This window comes from Microtus oregoni, unplaced genomic scaffold (genome assembly GCF_018167655.1).
Source record: "Microtus oregoni isolate MIOR12 unplaced genomic scaffold, Mior012 000054F_ref0000373, whole genome shotgun sequence".
Lineage (NCBI taxonomy): Eukaryota > Metazoa > Chordata > Mammalia > Rodentia > Cricetidae > Microtus > Microtus oregoni.
In genome coordinates this window covers 15,489,279-15,511,597 of record NW_024543830.1, presented here as the reverse complement: position 1 = coordinate 15,511,597, position 22,319 = coordinate 15,489,279, and the positions used below count along the sequence as shown (strand labels likewise).

General features: G+C 48.4%; 1 protein-coding gene across 1 annotated transcript; it reads right to left on the bottom strand.

The window, feature by feature from the left end:
* Positions 1-3,647: 3,647 nt before the first annotated feature.
* Positions 3,648-9,918, bottom strand: LOC121437952 (amphoterin-induced protein 1). The gene is made up of 2 exons (XM_041638100.1): positions 9,591-9,918; positions 3,648-9,167 (listed from the first exon to the last, which is right to left on the bottom strand). Exon 2 carries the CDS (start codon positions 9,066-9,068, stop codon positions 7,587-7,589), a length of 1,482 nt encoding a protein of 493 aa, XP_041494034.1. The 5' UTR covers positions 9,069-9,167; positions 9,591-9,918; the 3' UTR covers positions 3,648-7,586.
* Between the last annotated feature and the right edge of the window lie 12,401 nt (positions 9,919-22,319).

The window sequence follows — 22,319 nt, the reverse complement described above, 5'->3', positions numbered from 1 at the left end:
CTTGGGGGCTCTGGGGGCCATGTAACAGTCACGTTTCTTACTTTTGGATGCAAGGTCACCCTATCTCTGCCTGCGAGAGGGGCCACCAAGATCATGGTTATTGAGGTTTGTCTTATATAGTGCTTGCCCAGTGTGGTCGAGCCACAGGACTGATGGCAGATCTGCGTCCCTACAGCTTGCTCCAGGTCTTATCAGAAGAGTAAGGTCTCAGCCCAGAGCTTTGGCTGTAACTGATCTAAATCACTCCTTTCTAACTCTGCCCTTCTAAAGGAAGAGTAGAACACAGAGAAAGGACCAATAGTAGCCGGGCGGTGGTGGCGCACGCCTTTAATCCCAGCACTCGGGAGGCAGAGGCAGGTGGATCTCTGTGAGTTCGAGGCCAGCCTGGTCTACAGAGCTAGTTCCAGGACAGGAACCAAAAGCTATGGAGAAACCCTGTCTTGAAAAATCCAAAAACAAAACAAAACAAAACAAAAAAAAAAAGGACCAATAGTAGTGATCACTACAGCCAGACATGGTGGTGCACACCTTTAATCCCAGCACTCAGGAGGCAGAGGCAGACAGATCTCTATGAGTACAAGACCAGCCTGGACTACAGAAGTGAGTTCCAGGGCTGGAGAGATGGCTCAGAGGTTAAGAGCATTGCCTGCTCTTCCAAAGGTCCTGAGTTCAATTCCCAGCAACCACATGGTGGCTCACAACCATCTATAATGAGATCTGGTGCCCTCTTCTGGCATGCAGGCAGGCATGGAAGGAATGTTGTATACATAATAAATAAATAAATATTTTTAAAAAAAAAAAGAAGTGAGTTCCAGGACAGCCAGGGAAACAAAGAAACCCTGTCTCAAAAAACAAACAAACAAAAAATAGTGGTGACCACTGCACAACACCCTGACCGTTTCCCCTCTGTAGCCTCAGGCTGATGTGGGATTCCCCTCTGTATGCTGTTAGTTGACACAGTTTCTGTGTGGTTATTTCGGGAGTCTGGGCAGTGGGGAAATGAACAAGCAGTGTTCTACTGCATCAGGCCTATGCTCTAAGGACTGGGGATGTGGTACTGTGAGGCACATGTCTTCTGGCTTTCAGGGGTCCACAGCTTAAGGTTCCCTTTCCTGTCTTAGGCTCTTGGAGTAAGACCATAGTCTCCTCTCATGAAAATGCTTTGCTGGAATTATCACACAAGCACTCATACACACGTGCGCATATGCACACACACATACACACACAATGCACACACGAAGCAGTTCTATGTAAACTTTCAGTTAAGAGGAAGGACACTTTCCATTCCATTTGTCTGAGGGCAGGCAGCATTTGGCCCAGAGTAGATGAAGACAAGCAGAACCAACAGTAGCACGCAGGCTTGAACATTTGTCTTTTTTATCTTAATTGTTTTTCTACCCTAGGATCCAGGAATGAAACACTAGTCTAGCCTTAGCCATTCTTGCCAAAATGGCACAAAGAAGACAGTAGCTCAAGGTGGAAGGTCAGGGCCCCCCAGAACTGCCCTGGAGGCAGGGTTGGAAGTGGATGGGCAGCACTGGTCAGGGCTCACGCAAACAAATGAACTCTGGTAGGACCACCTTATCCCAGAAAGCTTGGCTGGTCACAAATGTGTTCAGAGAACAGCCGTCCATTATTAATCAGCCAGCAACCGTCAGAATTTCCCAACGAGGCTTTTGATCCATCTTGAAGCAGATGAAGGACCATTTCAGGCTAGTCTATGGTATCTGGGGGTTGGTTTTGTGTCGCTGGTGACAGGAGTGGCTGCTGGCACCCTGTCTTTGGAATAGGTTCTCAGTTATCTAGCAGTGTGGCCTTGGAGTGATACTGAGACCCACACCTAAAGTAAACCAAACCAAGGGTGGGAGCCGTGGGCGTGAGGGGAAAGAAGTACACAGCACTGCCTGGCTCCAGTCCCCTCCAGCCCCTGTGCACATCACCTTATCTATGCCAGTGCCCACGTCGCCTAGCAGGACTGTGTCTCCTGGTTCACTGAAGGATGGTGCTCAGGCCATAGTTCTGTGTCCTCTGTGCTCCAGGGACAGTAATCAGGCTGGTACACACCGGAAGGAAAGGCCTCAGGACACTTCTAAGGATCTTGGCCATTTGATATCTTCTGCCCATCAGTGTCTGAGCATGATGAAAGGGCCTGACTGGCAGTTTTAGCCTTCTCTTTCAAAGCCCTGGGAGAGGAAGCAGCTAGCACAGACTCCCTGGGGCCTGACCAAAAAAGCCAACTGTCCTTACTGCAGGGCCTGAGCTTTTTTTGCCATGTGGGTGGGGAAAGTACAGCATCACCATTGGTTGCCTAGGAGACAAGATAAGTGGTACAAATACAGAAAGGGGAGGAGTTGAGAGACCAGGTGGAAGAAAGACTAGGCTAGCCCATGCACTGGACTCTCATTCCGGCACATCGGCCTTCTCTGTTCCCCCTGAAGTGCTGTCTGAGGGGATGAGGCAAAGTCTTGCAAGACCCGACAGACAAACTGCATAGCCTAACCACGATCCAGGGAGCTTGTAGCTTAGCATTGGGATGAGCAGAAAAAGCAGAAGAGATACAGGTTTGGAAGGCGAGAGAGCTCAGAAAACCTAAGGGGAGAAGGAGAATGCAGTCAGTCTTCCCAGCCTGCTCTCCACCAGCACAGTCCTCTCAACCAGGGGCTCAGCCAGAGCAAAGGCAACTTTGTAAAAACAGAAAATACACAGAGGTGGACTATGGGAGAGCTCTGACCTCAACATCTGTATTTCACTTACTGACTTGATGGGACTGGCAGTGTTCCTCCCAAAGTGAGAAAGACAACTTCCCGGACAGAAGAGGGCCGCAGTGGTTCAATTTCATACACAGAAGAGGTTAGGGTGATTATATCTCTTCTCCTCTCTGGTCTCCCATCCAAGTACAAACCAGGACTGACCCTACTTAGCTTCTAAGATCAGCTGAGATCCGTGTAAGGTGGTAAGGGCCTAGACCTCACCCTCTTGGGATCTACTAGGAGAGTCCCTTACAGAAGCCCCAAGATGCCTAGTCAGGGTATAACCCAGTTCAGTTTCTGACAGGGTACGTCTATAAGAAAAAGTAAAAATTCCATCTTTTTTTTTTCTATGCTGCAGAACACTTACTGCTCGTGAAGAAGTCATTGAGTATTAACATACCCATTAGATGAATATGCTTTTAGCCCAAGATGAAAATATCCTGGTAATAATCAAAATTTTATGAAAGTGAGCTGTTTCCCACCGTTAAAAAAAAAAAAAGCCACCAACCAACCTGAGCATTTTGCCATTTTACCAATTAGGAAGCTTGATCTGGCCTTTCAAGAGAAGCCTGCAGGGAAGCAACCTCCTCCTTGGGGATTTAGACAATCGTCATGTGTACTAGCTCTAGCCCAGGGTATCTGCACTCTCGCTTGCTCAGGCACTGTGACGCTGCTTCTGAGTTTCTCTCAGCGGTGGGGAAACTATGGCTGTGGGGCAGAACCCCTGCCTGATTTTCTTTTCTTTTCTTTTTTTTTTTTTTTTTTTTTTTTTTTTTTTTTTGAGACAGGGTTTCTCCGTAGCTTTTGGTTCCTGTCCTGGAACTAGCTCTTGTAGATCAGGCTGGCCTCGAACTCACCGAGATCCGCCTACCTCTGCCTCCTGAGTGCTGGGATTAAAGGCGTGTGCCACCACCGCCCAGCTCCCCTGCCTAATTTTTGTGTGGTCTGTAAGATGGTAACTTTGACTTTTTTTTTAACTTGTTGAAACAAATTCAAAAGACATTAACATTTTAATGCCCACAAGTAAAATTTCACTGGATGTTATATTTTGGCAGCAATTTGAATGAGTACCTAAAAGATTCATGTCCTAGACGCTTGGACCCCAGGGTGGTAGAGCTGAAAGGTGAAACCTTTACGACAGAGGGTCTAGTGAGATAATTAGGTCACTGGGGGCATCATCCTTAGAAGACATTACTGTAGTTCTCATAGGAGCCTGGACTTGTTCTTACAAGAGCAAGCTGTTGTAAGAAGAGCAAACCAGACCCCTGACTCTTTCTTGCCTCCTGTCTCAGCACGTGATCTCTTCTGCACGTCCTCTCATTACTGTGATGTCATACACCATGAGGCCCTCCTGACATGCACAACAAAGACGACCCCAGATCTTGGGCTTTAATCCTCCAAACTGTAAGCTAAGTAACCCTTTTTTTTCCTCATAAATCACCCTGTCTTGGGCATTTTACTCTAACAAACAGATTACCACACCGGGACAGAACCACACTCGTTCATCTACTTACTGTTTGTGGGCATTTGTCTGCTAGAGCCGTGCAGTTGAGGCTGAGTAAATGGTGGAGCCTCCAAAGCCCAAAATATTTACTGTCTGGCTTATAAGAAAAAGTCTGCCATTCTCTTGTCTATCTTAACACTTGGATGATACCTATTTTACATTTAATTTCTAGACGATGCAGACAGCAACACTTAGAAGATTCTCTTTAGATACGTCACGCCCTTTTGAAGTGTGCTGGTCCCGCCCACAGGCTAAGATAAATAAACCATCCACAAACTGCCAGAGCAGAGACTCAAGCCAGGTTTAATGGTCACTGTCTAGTTATAGAGCCTGTTGGCTCCGAGGTTTGCCAGCCTGGTATACACAGTGGGGGAAGAGTCCTAGACAGAGGAGAGAGGAATTACAGAGGCAAGAACACACACAAAACCGGAAAGTTGGCTTTCTCCCCAGATGGGTCTACCCTTTCCTGGCCTCTTCCAGGGGCCCCATACATTCAGTAAAGAAAAAGATCACAGACTGTAGAGCCCTGCGACACCCTGTCTCCTGGGAGACACAGTTTGTGGGTGCACGTGGAGTGAAGGCCAGCCCTTCTTGTATCTACACTTGCCAGCTTTCTTTCCGAGGTCTAATGGGATCATACATGTGGGATACAGATACACATACATACCCCCTACAAGGAGAGAGTGAACGGAAACCACAAGAGACCAGTCAGTTAAATGTCCTGGTGGTGTCCAGACATGTCCTCCAGGTGTTTTGACCTAGGGCCCAAGTTAGCCGATGTAGTAGGGAGAGTTGGGGCTACAGAGTAGGACTTACAAAGACAATGGCCCTCCTGGCCCTCAGGAGCTCAGCTGGAATGCCCCCAAAGGAAAACTTCATTTGACCTCCATCAGAAATAGTTTCACATCCCCAGATGGTATCAAGAGAGGAAGCTGCCAAACAAGACATTTTCCCATTTCCTGATGAGTCTGAGGTCAGAGGTCTGGCTCTTGGACCTCTGGTGACAAAGTCCCCATTAGTCTTTGGAACACAACCAGACAGCGTTCCTCTCCAACCCTTGTCTATCAGGACAGGTAACTCAGAGCTGCTTAGCAACGACCAGCATCCTTTAGGGTCCTTCACTGCTCTGGTCCTAGCTTCCTGTCTCATATATGTGTAGTCTTTAAGGAGGGCATCTGAAGAGTCTGACGAAAGCTGAGGCCTCCCCAACCCTTCTCCCAAAGGCTTCAACGTGTGGTTCCCCCAACTCTGACCTCTGCAGAGGAGTTATTCAGAGCCATGGAGATGTGGGTAAACTTCAGGGTGTTCAGAAATTAAAGGACAAGAGATTGTGCAATGGAGAAGCCTGGCATGGTCACCATCTCTCCTACAGTGCAAGAAACTTGTGCGTGAGAAGTTGTGCGCACGGGTGGAGGCCATTCTAGAGGGGGCCACAGACTCACTGTCCCGGTGGAGGTCAAGGTGCTGGTGTGCATGCAGACCTACAAGCATGCAGACCTACGAGCATGCAACTACTTAAGGGGAATCGCTGCACCTCTCTCTTGACAAAACTAGGTTACTAATAAAGGATGGGCAGCAGCCTTGAGATCCCAGGAGCAGACGGGGGACAATGTTTACTTTGCTTTCTCTTCCCCGGTCCTTATAGGCAGCCTGGCAGGCCCTCCTGGCACTAAGCAGCCCGCACCATAGGTAAACAACACCTCTTAGAACCTAAAAAGCAGGTCAGGAAACTGGAGGACCTGGACAACTTCCAACTACAGGAAACAAGGGAAAGAAAAGACACTGAAAAAGACCAACGCTGGGCAACACTTTCACCTCTGCCCTGCTCACCCCCCTTCCAAAGCTCTGGGGCTTGCAGGATGGTCAAAGGGTGCTGGGCATAGTTATCTTTGTACCCAAAGCATTTTGCAAGCCTGGATGGAAGCTAAGGCTGGGTTTGTTTTTAAGTCTCTCTCTGACAGCCACAACTGCACTGATCCCCACCCCCACAACTGAGAGGGATGGTTTGGGGGAACTTCCTTTTCAAAGTTTCGTGCCCCTGACACCTCTATTGCAAGACTGGTGTGGAGGGCAGGACTCTAAGTCACACTCTGTAGCGCCATTCTGGGACAGACACGACTAGGTTCCAACCTGCAGATTATAAAATCCCACACTTCGGCTTTGCAGCAGGAGGGAGGCAGCCTTATTGGCAGCGAGACATAAATGCTGGGCCCTGTCTAACTCCAGACCTAGTCTAACTGAGCAGGACCAGACTTTACTGGACTCCTCCCTTTGTGGAGCAGCATAACGTAGAAGGCTCAGAACCCCACCTGAGTTGATTAGAAGGTTGACTGAAGAGAGGGCACGCACAGAAAATCAGGTAGGTCTGGCTGGCTGCTACATCGAAGAGGCTGGTTTTCCTCATCCTGTCAGGGAGAGTGGCCCTTAGGCCACACTGGCGGCAGGTTTCCACAATGCTCTACCTTCAGCATCCCCTCCTGTGGTCCCAACAGACATACACTGGGAGTCACATACTAATCAAAGCTTTCCCCCAGCCAGGAAGTTTGCTTACCTGGAATTTATGTCCTATCTACAAATTTTACGCTATGACAGGAACCCCTTAATTCATTCTGTATCTATCTGTGCCACTTGCCCCGGGACAAGGCGTAGACACCACATCCCATATTGCTGCCATGACTAACAGGCAAGAGGCCAGACTCCTGCAAAAATCCACCTACTCAGGACTCCCAGGGAAAGAGGACGGCTTTCGCGAGGAGTCTCACAGCAGCTTTAGGCGGTGCTATAGATCCAGGCCTCCATCTTTCCCTGACTCATTTTCCAAAGGTTTCCAACCCCCACTAGCTCTGAATGTGACTTCCTGACCAGAGAAGATACCACAGCATCCCAGCATGGCTCCTGTGGAAGCTCCCCCAACACACACAACTTCACAGGTGTGGGTGGGCAGAGACAGAAAAAAATTTGTTTTTCAAATGGTTTTCTCTTAAGGAGCTAGGGATGACCTCAAAAAAGTTTAGGGAATCTGCTCTTCCCCTCACCCCTTTCTTCATTCCCATCCAACTCAGACGCGTCCCTCCTCCTCTACCACACTGAGAATAGCCAAGGCTTTGGGTAGGGGTGTGGTGTCTGCCTGAGGATTAATATATCCGTATGTGAAACTCACAGCATCCACACCGTCACTGGGGTCTTGCCTGCTCTTGTGCCCATGACCAATTCCCTGGTGGTCAGGAAGAACCCACTCCCTTGGGCAGCCAGCCCTCTCTTCCATCCCCTCCTATCCCTCAGGGGTAACACGACCTCTCCTGGGGCAGAACCTCCCCACCAACCTATCCTGCTCACACCACAATGGGCGTATCAGAGAAAACCGAGCTGACTGACTCAGGATCTGACATCCTCCGTTGGCCCTTGCCTGTTGCCTCAGGTACCGGCAGAGTGTTGCCTGGCTTGAGTTTGCCATTTTGACCCTGCCCGGGTCCAGCAGGTTCCAGGAAGGCCACCCGCCGGTCAAAACCATCATCTTTGTCCCCAGCAGCCATGGGATCATGGTTAGGTGTGGTACTGAGCATGGAAGAACTGAGGCTATCCCCTTGATGGCTGGAAGGCTTCTCCACCCCCCGGCACCAACAGCGGCAAGGGGTGAGGTACAAGTATATGAGAACCAGAACCACACTGAGGATACAGCCCACCAGGGTGGTATAGGCCGTGTTGAGGGTGTCATGGTGTCCGTGCAAGGTGAAGTTGTACACTTTCAACTCCACAGACAGTGTCTCGTTGAAAGTCTCCCCCATGGCGTAGCAGGTGTACACACCGCCATCCTCAGCCTGCACCTTCTCAAAATGAAGGCTGCCATCCTCGGACACGGTCACTGTGCCGTTGGCCCCCTGGTTTAGCACCTGTTCATTGCTTGGCGTCACCCACACTTTGGTCATCCCTTGCTGTTTGGTGTCACACGTGATGGTCAAGGTATCTCCCAGGTGGGCCTCCCAGGCGCTCTCCTTGTACTCGCTGCAGTTCCAGAAATCCAGACTAAACACATTGTGCAGCTCCTTGGAATATATGCAGTATAGATCCTCCTGGAAGTCAACCACGGAACTCAGCTGCCGGTACTGCCAGTGCGAAAAGAGCTGGTAGAGCTTGCAGTCACACTCCAGGGGGTTGTTGTGCAGGTACAGCCCGTTCTTGACCCACGCTGGCAACTTCTGCAGGTCCGTGAACGGCAGCTTCTTCAGCTTGTTGGAAGACAGATCCAAGAGCATAAGTTTGGGTAATTTGTTTCCATCCTTGATCAGTTCCAGAGGGAAGCGAGTGATCAGGTTCTGGCTCAAGTAGAGTTTCTGCAGATGGGCCATGTCCTCGAAGGCATACTTGTCCACCACCCCGATGCGGTTGTTGTAGAGCAACAGCACTTCCAGGTCGTGCAGATCGCTGAACAGGAACTCATCCAGCGTGTGAAGATGGTTGGAGGAGAGGTCCAGGTACCGCAGGTTGGGTACCGGGATGAAGGCCTCGGAGGAGATAAAGTTCAGGTGGTTGTGGCTCAGCAGCAGCGAGTGCAGGTTCATCAGACGGGTGGGGGTCCACTCGGCCCGCAGCCGGCTCAAGTTATTGTGGCTGAGGTCCAGAAGTGCCGTGTAGCTGGGCAGAGACTGGGGTACATTGGGCAGCTGCTGCTTGGAGCAGCTGAGGATGTTGCTGGCGCACAGGCAGTTGGCGGGACAGCTAACCACAGATCGGCCAGCCCTGGCTACCTCAAAGAGGAGCAGGAATAAGGAGAGCAGCAGGAGCCAGAGGCCTCGCAGGTCACGCTGGGGTTGCATAGTGTCACCGGGGAGAGCGAAGAAGGCCACCGGAAGATCTGGGAGGAAATCACCCCGGCATGTTCTGGTGGAGTATGGAAGGGTCACTTTCACTACAGGCTTGAGAGAAAGAAGATGGGTTTGTAGTCACCAAGGACTCAGGAGGGGTGGACCACCACTCCCACTTTCCCCTCCTACCCCGGCCCCCACCTCCTTGGTCTAACAGAAAGAGGAAGCGATCCCAGGTAGTTCCCAGGCACAGTGCAAGCAGACTGTGGGCTCAAAATACTAGGCATTAGAGGCATTGGCGCAAAGGCCCCGTGGGCTGGGGTCGCGGTTTAGACTGAGGGTCTGCACAGCGTGTCACCTGCGGCGGTAGTGGTGGGGTGTCACAGGGATTGCACACTCGAGGTTTGGAGGCGGGGTCATTAGGGCCTTTCCCGAGGAGCCCAGGGAAGGTCAACAAGGTACCGGCTAGGAAGGGCCGAAGGTTTCCCGGGCCTGTGGCGCGGGCTCCCTCCCCAGAACCTCCGGTCACTGCACCTGCTCTGCGAGGATGCTTCTCAGCCCATGGCCAGTCCGGGAGCTCCGTCGCGGCCTCCCCCGTCCGCGCCTCCCCGGCCGGCCTGTCACGGCGCCCTGCGTACGCAGGGGCCCGCGCCGGGCGACATCGCCTGCGTTGAGGAACTTGCTGGGTTCCGCGCTGTCCACCCGCGCCGCCGCCTCGCCTCGACCGCCGCACCCGTCCGTCCGAGCCCACGCACGACTGCCGCCTCCGGACCCACCGGCCAGGCGTGGAGCAGTGCGGCGAGCGGGAGACGCCGCGATCCCAGCCGAGGGAGCAGCGTGGGGGCAGCGAGCACCGCGCGCGCGCCCGTCGCCGCCGCCAGAGCCTTGGGGCGCGTGCGCGCGGCGGGGGCGGGGCGCACGTGCGTGTGTTTGTCTCTGGCTCCCGGCGGACACGCGGGCCGCTGGCTCAGGGGTCACTTCCTCTGCGAATCAGAGCTAGCCACCGAGGCTCTTTAAGCACCTCTCCTCTCTTGTTCCCCTTTCTCCATCCTCATCAAGCCCCAGTACCTTTCCTCCTGCTCAAACCCACTGGCAGGAAAAGTTAAGTCTAACTGGAGTGAGTTCGCTTGAGCCAGTGAACTGACTCCGGGGCAAGAAGCATCACACGTCTTTTAATTTTCCTAATTAAAGAAATTTGGCTCGACTCCCGCTCTTCAGGGTTGGCGGGAAATGCATTAGTCACGTTTTTTAACGTTCCTCCTGATTTTTCCCTGTGGAGCTTGTGAAGTCCCAAAAATTGGGGGAAAGAGCTTTATTGTGTTTTCCTCCATTCTTGATGCCACTAGTCCATACACCTTGGAGTACCACTGAAGAGCACACAGCTCCATGGCCTGCAAGCCTGCTGAGCACGAGTGTCTTTGGGAGGTGTGTCCTTCCACGGACAACCCATTGTGCTCCCCCTCTTCTCATCCTAAGCAGCTCTCACTTGTCTTCTTCCCAAAGTAGTGCCTGCGCTTTCTGCCTGTGAGTCCTGCAGTTAGTTTCTCTAGTACCCTAATTCTCAAAAATGAAGGTCAGCGGTGGGGCGTTTGCGGTGTTTTCTGTAGGGTAATCCCTCAAAGAAGCTGTTAATCAATGTATGATATTGATGATTGGGGGCGGCGTGTAGGACAAATTAAGTCCATTCTTGAGATAGTGCACACCGAGAGAGAAATTACCAACCTTTTCTTTTTACTCTCATATAGTAGCAAGGCCAAGCCTGAAATTAATGTCTCAGCAGATTAGCTTGCTAACAGCCTTCAAAAGAAAGACCGTCTATCTGCCGCATATGGTTTCCTGTGAATTTAAACGACTGTATTATCTCTTCAAGGGATATTACCACGTTAACTTTATGCACGATTGAAAAGATATTTTCCCCTTTTCCTATTTAATCCAGGCATGGGTGAAAAATCAGGGAAGGTGGATAGTCCTTTTTGGAGGAGGGGGAAGGAGGAGTCATGAAACCAATGACTGTGAAAAGCTTCTGTTTGCCAGAGACTCCTGAGAAGCATGTTCCTTGGTCCTGGCCTGGAGGTTTCTCAGTTGCAGGTACGTGTCACACGGAAGCTGGTCATCAGAAAACTTGACTGGGACCAAAGGGTCAACTTTCACAGAGTCACATGGTTCCCTCAGATGGTTTGTCTGTTGGCAAGGACTCAGTGACTCTCCAGGAAGGTCAGGTCTCAAGACTACTTAAGTGTCTGGACAGGACAGCTTCCCTCAGGACAAGAGGTCCAAAAACATACAGACAGAAGTCACAATGACCCAGCTCTTTAAAGGGTTGCTGCCAATCCACTTTGGTCACATAGACAGATCATGATGGAAAGAGACCACAATAAAAGCATGGATTCCAGCAGAAGAGGATTGTTGGTACAGGGTGGTGGTGGCGCATGCCTTTAATCCCAGCACTTGGAATCTCTGTGAGTTCAAGGCCAGCCTGGTCTACAAGAGCTAGTTTCAGGACCAGCTCCATAGCTACAGAGAAACCCTGTCTTGGAAAAAAAAAAAAAAAAAGACAGTTGGGGACCGTCTTGAAGCTGTTATCACACCTATGGTCTCTGAAATCACATCTGTTTTTTTTAACTTTGGAAAGTTTCAAACATACTAAAAGTATGGAATGAACTCCTGTATACCCACTATCCTTGTTCAGTAATGACAAGGGAAGACTATCATTGCATTTTATGAAAATATCCCTGGAAAAAATGCATCCTCCTACCTTGCTTTGGCCTCCCCATTCTTCCTTTAGATTTCACCATTCGAGGCTCTCTGGTTCTATCTCTCTCTTCTTTCTGCTGTGTTTGGAAGGTAGGGAAGACACGGGTAGCAGGAAAGAAGAAGGCCCTTTGTGCTGGGTGCCAGTTTTAAGAGTTGGTAGCTATACTCTGGGTAGGTGTCCTCAGTCTCTTTCGATTTTGACTACACTTAAATTTAAAAAAAAGAAAAAAGCATACGAACCACTGAGGGATCTTGTCAACAGTGAGATTATCACTCACTAGTCCAGAGAGGGGCCCAGTAGTCTGTGCTTCTAGCGTGGTGGGTGATACTAATTCTGCAGACCCAGACCGAGTGATGAGTCGCAAGGGGCTAGTAGTTTGCCATTCAAATCGGTAGCCGTGAGTCAGCACGTGTAGCTAGTTGAATTAATTGCAAATAAATAGCGTTAGAAACCACACCTTCATTTTTCCTAGCCACACTGAACAAGGCATTGTCCCAGCAAGTCCTTCGGGTGGCATTGTATAGAGAACTGACTCATAATACCACTGCCTCAGCTGCTTTTAGATCAAACAACTATCTATTAATTCACAACAAAAGACAACCTGTGCAGGATAAATAGCAACAGGTTATTTATAGTGTGTATTTATTTCCTCTTGCTGGAATAGATCAACCCATTACTCCTAAATGCAATTTCAGAGGTTATTTGGCTAGCTCAGGACTTGAACAAAAGAGGTTGCATATATCTATTAACTTATGAGACTGGATGGATTGCTTTCGTTCACACTAGAAGTTATTTTTTTTTCCTATTGGCTGACTGGTATTGATCATTAGACTTGAAAGAGGGGGGGTGCTGGTGCACACATTTAATCCCAGCACTTGCGAGGCAGAGGCAGCTACAAAGTGAGTTCCTGGACAGTCAGGACTGTTACACAGAGAAAGCCTGCCTATAAATAAGTAAGTAAATAAATAAAATAAACAGAATAGAACAAAGCAGAGGATGGCCGGGGGAGACACCCTATTACGAAGATAACTTTTGCTGGGCAGTGGTGGCGCACACATTTAATCCCAGAACTTGGGAGGCAGAGGCAGGCGGATCTCTATGAATTCGAGGCCAGCCTGAGCCACAGAACAAATTCCAGGACAAGTTCCAAAGCTTCACAGAGAAACCTTGTTTCAAAAAACCAAAAGGGGGGGAGGGGAGAAAAAGCTAACTTTGGGGGCTGGAAAACACAAAAATTTGGGGTTGAGGATGTACTCAGTTGGTAGAGTGATTGTCAAGCATCCAAGAAACCTTGAGTTTGATAAAGACCAGCATGGGATATATAAGGTCCCACCTTAAAAATTAAAAATAAATAATAAACAAGGATCTATAAGTTAATATGTTTTTCAATGATTTGTGCATGTGGGGGGGTGCCAGTGCATGTACACGTGTGTATGCATGTGCGTGCACCATGTGGGGGTGCCCTTGCAGAAGCCAGAAGACAGTGTTGGATCCTGTGGAGCTAGAGTTATGGGTGCTTGTGAGCCCCTGATATGGGTGCTGGGAACAGCTCCTCTGCAACAGCGGTAGTTGCTCTCAACTGCTGAGCCCCCAAACTGAAATGTTTGAAGTCTTTCTTGAGTTTTGTGGAGAACATCAGGGTATTAGTAATAACAGCAACTTTTCGGCATCCCCAGAAGATGGAGCCTATAAAATGATGCTTTCTTGGAGCAGTTAGCAAAAAAAAATAAATAAATAAAATAAAAATGTCGTTTTGAGATTTGCTTAAAGGGATATGGTTTAGAGCTCACCGTTTGAGTTGCCTTCTTCCTATATCAAGAAGTTTGCCTGTGTTTCCCTTTTTGTTTTGTCCCTGATGGCGCTTCTTCTGTGGGAATCTTGTGGCACTTCCCGCCTTATAAATTATCACTTGTTTCCTTTGCTCTTTTACTTACTCAGTTCTCAACGTGCTTGTACATTCATTTCTTCCCTATCCTATAGGCAAATAATTCCCTCTTTTCAGAAAGCTGATGCCACACTCCCTCTTGCCACGCCTTGCCTTTGTCATCTCCACCACGCGCACTTCTGAAAGCTTTGGGTACTCTGCAGTCCACAAGGATGAGCTTGTGGACGGGAGGCTGAAAACGGATCGATGGTGGAGGCCCGAGGGAGTACCACAGACAGTTTTCAGAGCTCTGGGCTCTTCAGGTTTATCAAACCTATCTGATGGGACTTCCTTTAGTCTATAGCTCTCAGTCAGGGCTGTCCTACCTTCATGAAAGTGATTGTTCCAGGTAGCTAGATTATGAACATTTTCTTAACTCTTGATACATATGAACATCTCAAAATAGTCTTGACCTGAGTCATCAGATAGACGTTTCTGGGAAATATATCTGACAACTTCATGGTTCAAAATGTTATTCCATCCCCGAAGGACAGGATTCTACCATCACAGTCTCCCTGCTCCTGACTAGGCATCCCAAGGTGTAGGGATGGTTCCAAAGAATGATTGCAAAAGAATCCCATAGAGCCCCCAGTGTACAGCCTTTTAAAGAGGATTTGGGGTTTTTTTTCGTTTTTTTAGTTAAGCAGTTTTGTCATGAACCTGAAAATATTTTCTTTTCTTGCTCATGCAACCCCTTTTGATTTTTTAAAAAAGGCCTCTATGTCTAAAATTAAATCCTAGCTACCATTGAGATGTCTCAGCTAATTTTCATATCATACAAATTCTTGACTACTTTGTATCGTGTCTGGAGAGTTTAATATGCCAGTTTAGGAAGTCTGGGCTTTTTGACGTGGGGTGGGATAATTGTCAAACAAACAGCTAAGGATGTTTCCCCTTGACCTGTGACCATTTGATTAACACTTTATGTACGTAGATTTTTCACCTTTCTTTTCTTTTTTGTTTGTTTGTTTTGTTTCTTGAGACAGGGTCTTTCTATATAGCCCTGACAGTCATGGAGCTCACCATGTAGACTAGACTGTCTGCAAACACACAGAAATCTAGCTGCTTCTGCCTCCCAAGTGCTGGAATTAAAGTTGTGTGCCACGATGGCCAGCTCTAATCATACTTTCTGACTCCAGTTATACTTGAGGAATTCAACCATTTATACTCTTCTTAACTGATTATCATGTTATCATAATTTTGGCTGGTCTGGCCCTTACCTATAGTAAAGAGAGCTTCAGACTGCCCAGGCTGTAAGAGATGTTAGCAGTCAAGTTCACAAGCTAGCTGGCAGAGCATGAAGAGCCAGGAGAGAGAAGTGTCATTTTGTGGTGTAGAGTGCAGTCTCAGCAGCCAGGCTTCCTGCCCTTGCTCTGCCCCTCACTGCGTAATGAGAGCAAGTAACTGAGGCTACGCTAAGGTGACAATAAGAATACCTGCCTAATAGGGTAATGAGACTTCAACAAGCTCCTACCGTCTCAACAGACTCTCTTAGCAGGCAGTCAGCAGTACACACATCCGGAAGGAGGAGTGGGCTGTCCTTGTGTCTTTGGCTGGGGTCCTTTTAAATTTATTTTTATTCTCACACAATCTCCTACGTGTACGTAATAAATTATGGTCATTTTCTCACACCCCATTCATTTCTTTCATCGCTACTCCTCCCACTGAAATACTTCTTCACAGCAAGCTGCCTCCATGGTGTGTGTGTGTGTGTGTGAGAGAGAGAGAGAGAGAGAGAGAGACAGAGAGACAGAGAGAGAGATGAGAGAGAGACAGAGACAGAGACTTTAATCAAACTTTCTTGCACATATAGGCGGGAGTTTATTTATTCGAGTATGGGCAGTGTATGAACGGCCACATCACTGCAGAAAGCTACACCTATCACCCAGGCACAATTAACTGTCGATAGTCCCTCGGAGAAGGGTGGGGCCTCATGAGCTCTTCCCCTGGCCATGATGGAATGTGGATGGGTCTAATGTGGTACAGGAACTCACAGCTTTACTGAATGTCGATGTACTATAGGACTGTTAGGGACAGCACACACTAAAGCTGTGGTCTGTGGTCTATGTTCTGCAGAGTCCTGTGTTCCAGAGTCCAGTGGAGCTTATGGACAGAACAGAGTTCTAGGTGATAAAGAATGGGGAGCTAGGGACTGGGGAGGTGGCTCAGGGGTTAAGAGCACTGAACGTTCTTCCAGAGGACCAAGGTATGATTGATTCCTAGAACCAATGTAGAGGCTCAAAACCCTCTGTACCTCCAGTCCCAGATCTGACACCGTATGGCTCCCATAGACAATGCACACATGTGGTGCCGAGACGTACATGCAAGGTAAACACCTGTACACATACAACAAAGAAAAAAATTTAAGAAGGATTGGAAAGTCATGAGGAAGCCACAATAGAGGCTGAGCAAACAAGGACCTGGAGTCAGTAGCCAGTCCTGCCCGCTCCTAAGGGGGCTCTTGCTGTTCCAACAGGTTCAGCCCAGCACAGAGAGCAGTTCCTTTAAGACTACAATCTTTGGGCTGGAGAGATGGCTCAGAGGTTAAGAGCATTGCCTGCTCTACCAAAGGTCCTGAGTTCAATTCCCAGTAACCACATGGTGGCTCACAACCATCTGTAGAGGGGTCTGGTGCCCTCTTCTGGCCTTCAGGCATACACACAGATAGAATATTGTATACATAATAAATAAATAAATAATTTTAAAAAAAAGACTACAATCTTTAAGTACCGCTGTACTCGGTTTAGGCCAGACTATAGCTGCAGTATCCAGATCAGTTCTGGGAAGCTCGTTTACAGCCTGGAGCACAGCCAGAGGTTGCTGCTGGAGCGGTGCACAGTCCAGTAATCGTATCATATGCATTCGCTCACAAACATCTGTTGAGTCCCTAGGGCAGAGCACTATGTTACAGGCCTTAGGGGGAGGCTGGGTGAAGTGGGCTGTAAATACGCTTTGGAAAGAGTTCTTCCTCTGTCGAAGGCCTTGAAAGTATGGCACAGGAACTCCATTTAGCAAGTACCTATCACCTGCTTACTAAGTTCAGGATCCCTGTAGGTTGCATGGCTTTTTTGGTCTAGTAGAAAGATCCCCCAATTTCCTCCAAGACAGCTGGACTCCAGTTCCATCCCTGACAACCAGCTGTGAGACTATGGAGACATTACCCCGAGTCATAGTTTTCTCACACAGGAAGTAGATGTTATAAGACTTTCTTTATTAACAGCTCCAACTGGTGCTGGAGAGATGTCTCTGGCTGCCCTTGCAGAGGAAGGACCTGGTTTCCATTTTTAGCACCCACATAGAAGTTCATAACCATCTGTAACTCCAGTTCCAGCGCCCTCTTCGGGTCTCTGTGGGCACTGCATACACATGGTGCACATATATACATTCAGGTAAAACACCCAGATACATAAAGTAAAAATAAATCTTGAGAAAGTACAAATGCAGAGCTCCAGACTTACTGAATGAGAACCTTCATAGTTAAGATCACGGAGGCAGTTTGGCCAGGAAAGTTGGGGAACGCTACCCTTTAGGACAATCAATGTTCCTAGGTGTGCCGGCATCTGAATGTCAAAGGAACTTGGAGAGAAGGTTCCAAAGCCCATCTCCAGACCTACTTAGAATTCTGGGGTGTTATTCTAAGTGGTTCTTTGCACCCTTAGATTTAATTATCTAAGAATTATTATAGACTTTTGGGAAGGATTAAATGAAGACATTTGGGGAAACTTTGACAACTCATGCACAAAAGAGGATGGATCATGGGAAGATGTCATCACATGCACTCTGAACGATGTAGAATGGAACAGTGCGTCTTTTGGAATCTTCAGATCTGCAAAGAAGAATCTTACACAGCCTGAATGTGGTAGTGCATGCCTTTAATCCTAGCACTTGGGATTCAGAGGCAGGTGGTCTATGTGAGTCTGAGGTCAGTCTGATCTGCATAGTGAGCTCCAGGCCAGCCAGGGACACATAGTGAGACCTGTCTCATCATCGTCGTTGTCGTCATCATCATCATCATCAGCAGCAGCAGCAGCAGCATCGCCATCATCGCCGTCATGGTCATCATTATCGTTGTCATTACAATCATCACAACAACAATAACCTTACATAGCAGGCTTTGGAAAGAGAGATTTACTACAGGATTCCAACGGGGAGCCAGGTTGCTGGCTGCAGAAATCATGGGCCCAGAGCCTCTATAAGTTAGAGAATTGAAGTAGTATTCTGAAATGGTAGAAAGAGGCTTGCAGGGGCTGCAGAGTTGGCTCAGTAGTTAAGAGCACTTGTTCTTGTGAAGGACTCGGGTTTGATTCCCAGCACCCACATGGAGGCTCACCACCTCCTCAGGCACCAGGCGTGCATATGGTGCACTGACATACATGCAGGTAAAGCACTCAAATGAATAAAATTTTTTTTAAAATCAAAAGAAATTAATTAAAAGAAAGAGAGAGAGATTTAGCAACCCAAAAGCCATTTTTTTTTTGTTTCCACAAGGAAATACCTGAACTTCAAAGAAAAAAAGGTCTTGAATGAATCAAATGGCTGCCATCCAATGTGGAGATCTTCTTTTTGGGTAGAATTTTTATCAAGTAACCCCAAACATTCACAGTTAATTTTAGTATGTTGACGAATCTTCCTCTAATTACTGTGATTAGTGGAGCAGTTTTGTTAGGGTGCATAATACCTGGGGTCCCCTATCTTTTCAGGGAAGACCCCCCTTCAGATCCCAGCACCCACACCAGGTGACTCACAACCACCTGTCCCTCCAGCTCCAGGGGGTTAGCTGCCCTCTTCTGGCCTCTATGGACATTGCACTCACGTGCGCAACGCCCCTCACCCCATTCACATCATTGAAAAGAATCAATAAAATCTGAAAAACAAACAGAAAAGCAAAGCCCTCTGTTCATCTAGCATAGCTGTTTATGAGAAAGAGGAAGGAAAGAAGTGAAGTGTGCTTCAGAAATTTGGTGATGCAGTTCCCTTTGCAAAGCTGGCAGATTCCTTCCCACTAAGCACACGGGCAGACATACATGCAATTTCACATTCATTTTTTTTTTTTAGAAGCATAGACTTCATGCATTGCTAGATTGAGAGCATCTATTCTTCTTGGCCTCCAAATGACATAACTATACAGCTGGCTAGAAGAGGAGTCAGACAAACAGATGTCTACTCCAGGTTCAGAAATGTCCTCAGGCATTTCAGTGATGAGGTAGCAAGCTAGGACGTGTCTGCACATGGCCAGTTTGCACGGACGGCCATTCATTACTCTTTTCATTCATTCTTTCCTATACACCCCATTCACACATGGTGAGAACTCTTGTGAGCGTTTAGGAGTACAAGAGAGGACGGAATCTAAAGAGAAACCCTCTCTGTCCTCAGTGTTACAACTAAGTAAAGGAAACCAAGACCCAGGTGGTCATGGGACATGGTGAGAGCAAGAGCTCGTGTATAAAAGGCTCAGAGAGCCAGAGAAGAGAAAGAAATGAGTCTACAGCTGGGTCCTGAGTACACCAGAGAGTGGCTGACGACCTCTAGTCTTCTTCCTATTCTGACGTCGTGTACAGCAGCAGAGCCAAAGATTAACAGGTAGGAAGAAAGGGCTCCCACAATGTCCTTCCAGACAGATGCTTCATTAAAGTAAGACAGAGGTGCACTTTCTGTACAAATAAACTTCCGGAGAAATCATCCAACCCTCCACCCCAGCATCCACTTTCAACCAATCAGCATAGCCTTTTAGCCTGTCCTTTGTTGAAGTTCCGTGACTGACGCTGACCCCACGTCCTGACCCCGTCCTGGTGATTAGTATCGGGATGGAGAATCTTCAGTTTGCTGATGAAATGGAAGCCAGGGACTACCTGTGAGAACGGGCTGGTGAGGATGCCGAAGTGGACAGCGGGGAGTGCACTGAGTGCAGATTAGCTATGCCCAATCCCAGGGCTAGCTCCCCATAATTGTTCTGACAACTCTGAGGTTTGAAAGCATTTCCTTCCCTGCAGGTTTTCATCCTCTTCTGTGCCTGCTTGCACAGACAGTACACCCGCCCTTTCTCCCTCCCACCAAGGTCACCACTCAGCAGGCTTTGATAAATGTCATCTTTTTTTGAAAGTCGCCTTGGAAAAAGGCAATTTGACTGCAGTGAGGCAGAACAGGGAGCCGAGCGCCCGCCGCCCATTATCGACCAGAGCCCAGCCCAAGAGCAAAACGAAGAAGAGTGTGGCGGGGCCTGAGCGCCTGGTGATGCTTCTTTGGCTGGCTCTCCCCAGGGACCTGTGTACTGAGCAGAAAGCTCCTCCTTGCAGAGGAGCCTGGGCCTGGGGTCCGGGTCTCCTCCTCCCTCTGTCCCTCTCCTTGGCCCTTTGTCTTCTGCTACTTGTTTTCTGGCTGGTAACTAGAGGTCCCCGAGAACCCCCATAGCTCTGGGGGCGGGAGCCCTCTCCACTGTGCAAGCAGTGGGCTGCTGATTAGCGCAGGGAATAAATAACAGCAAGCTAATTATCTCCCCGATTGCGGCTTGCCTCACTAACAAGGCTGGGCTCGAGTGGTGATGCGGCAGTTGATACTATTCCAAGCATACTTCTGGGCTCAGGGAAATTTCCATGCCTTTCCAGTCTGTCGGTGCTCTCCCTTCCCAGATGCCCTGGAGCTCTAAGTGGAAATGTTCACTCTTTTTGCTTCACCTTGGAATTGAGAGACTCACCCCAGACAGACTGTTTATGTCATTCCCTAGTGGGTGCTGGAGCCGGCTTCTCAAAGAAGCAGGCAGAGGCTTTCAGAGGGAGGCTAGAGGTTGGCCAAGGGCATGGAAGGATGGGTCCTTAGGGACCACATCCTCCAGTACTTAGTATCCTAATTACATCTGCTACTCTGACTCCTAAAACTGAGTGGTTCCCACTGGGCTAGCAGATCAAAGAAGAAAGGTGCAAAGAAGAATGTTGTTCTGGACTCTGGTCAGACGTGACTACCTCTGTGGCCTTGGACGTGCTCCTTAGTCACTCTGGTCCCTCTTTCCTCTTTAAGAAATGAGGCAAAATGACTTCTGAGCTTTGTTTTGGTCTGGAAACACAATTTTGGGGCTGTAAGTCTGAAATCTGGTATCAGTGTTCTCCTGGAATTCCATGCTAAAAAAGCTGCTTGTGCCTCTTATGGCCACATCTCCAGAATAAATTTCCCCTTCTGTGCTACCAAACTTCCCTTTCTTCTCTCCCTGGGTCGTGAAAACAAAGAGTGAACGGCCTTAGGAAGAGTTTCCTTTTTTTTTAAGGCTCGTTTTTATTATTTGGTAATTATCTGTATATCTGTATGTGTGTCACAGGTCTGTGCACAGGAGTGCAGATACCTGATGAGTACAGAAGGAAGTGTCACATACTCTGCAGCTGGAGTTACAGGTAGTTGTGAACCTCCAGATGTGGATGCTGAGAATAGAACTCTGCAAAAGCAGTACGTGTGCTCTTAACTGCTCACCCATCTCTCCATCCCCAGAAGAGCTCTAGCAGCCTAGACTGTGCTAACTTTGCACAGTGAGTAGTTAGAACTTTGAAAAAGACAGGATGTAGAGGTGCCTTCCACTTGAGCAGAGCTGCTGCTGGCTTACTGCAGACAGAGGAAGAAATCAATTTGCCTGCCAGACCTGTCGGACCATCCCTGGTCATAGCTCCCTTAGACCAATGGCAAGACCCACTTGTAGGAAATTGAAGGGCCAGCCCCTTCCCCTCAACAAAGAGACTATAGTACAGGGTAAGCCTACCTCTGCTGGAGGGCAGATGCTAGACAAACTAGATGTTTTCATCTGCTGAAGACACACCTAGAAAAAGCCAACCTGGGAAAAGGACGAAGTACAACATCTGATCACAAACCCCTTTCGAAGCGGGGGGAAATAAAAGGGGGCGGAACTAATATTACACTTGGACCAAAGAGAAAAATGTTGTTTGGGGATAGTCAAAGATAGGCTTGGAGCCTCCCCAGGTACCAAGTCAGTATAACCTGGCCTGATCTGGGAATATTGGACTTTCAATGTTGCATCTGGACAGTCTGTTTACTTTCTGTGTTGAGTAGGATCAGCTAACGATAACCCCCAACATTCCTGGCTTAGTTCAGTCGAAGGCTGAGCATAGCTTCACGTAGGGATGCAGTGAATGGCTGAGCTGGTGATCCTGGGACGCAGCACTATCCATTAAAGGCTCCGTTCACGGTAAGGACTTTAGAATTCTCTGCTGGACCCTCTGCATTCAGCTGGCAGATGCAGGATGAAACGGAGCATGCCCAATTATATGGAAGGTTTTTACAGGTCAAGTCAGCTGTTGGCATTCATCATTTCTGCCACATTCCCCTGACCAAGACTTGTTCTTCTGAGCACATCTGATCGCAGGCGACTTTGGGAAATGTAGTCAAGCTGTGGACACAGGAGCTCAAAGGAAACGGTTTGGTAAGCAGCTAGTCAGGCTCTGATATACATTGCTTGAAATTGTGTTTCTGTGTGGAGAAGAGCCTGCGTTCTGTCTTGTCACCTGAGTGGGCAGAATAGAAAGCAGGACAAAGTGCATGAACTTCACAAATCCAAAGTGCATGCAGAAGCAAGCGTATAAGCTAGTCT

Bases quoted from the DNA above. Each gene is read 5' to 3' on its own strand.
- LOC121437952 (XM_041638100.1), bottom strand. From the start codon at position 9,068: ATGCAACCCCAGCGTGACCTGCGAGGCCTCTGGCTCCTGCTGCTCTCC.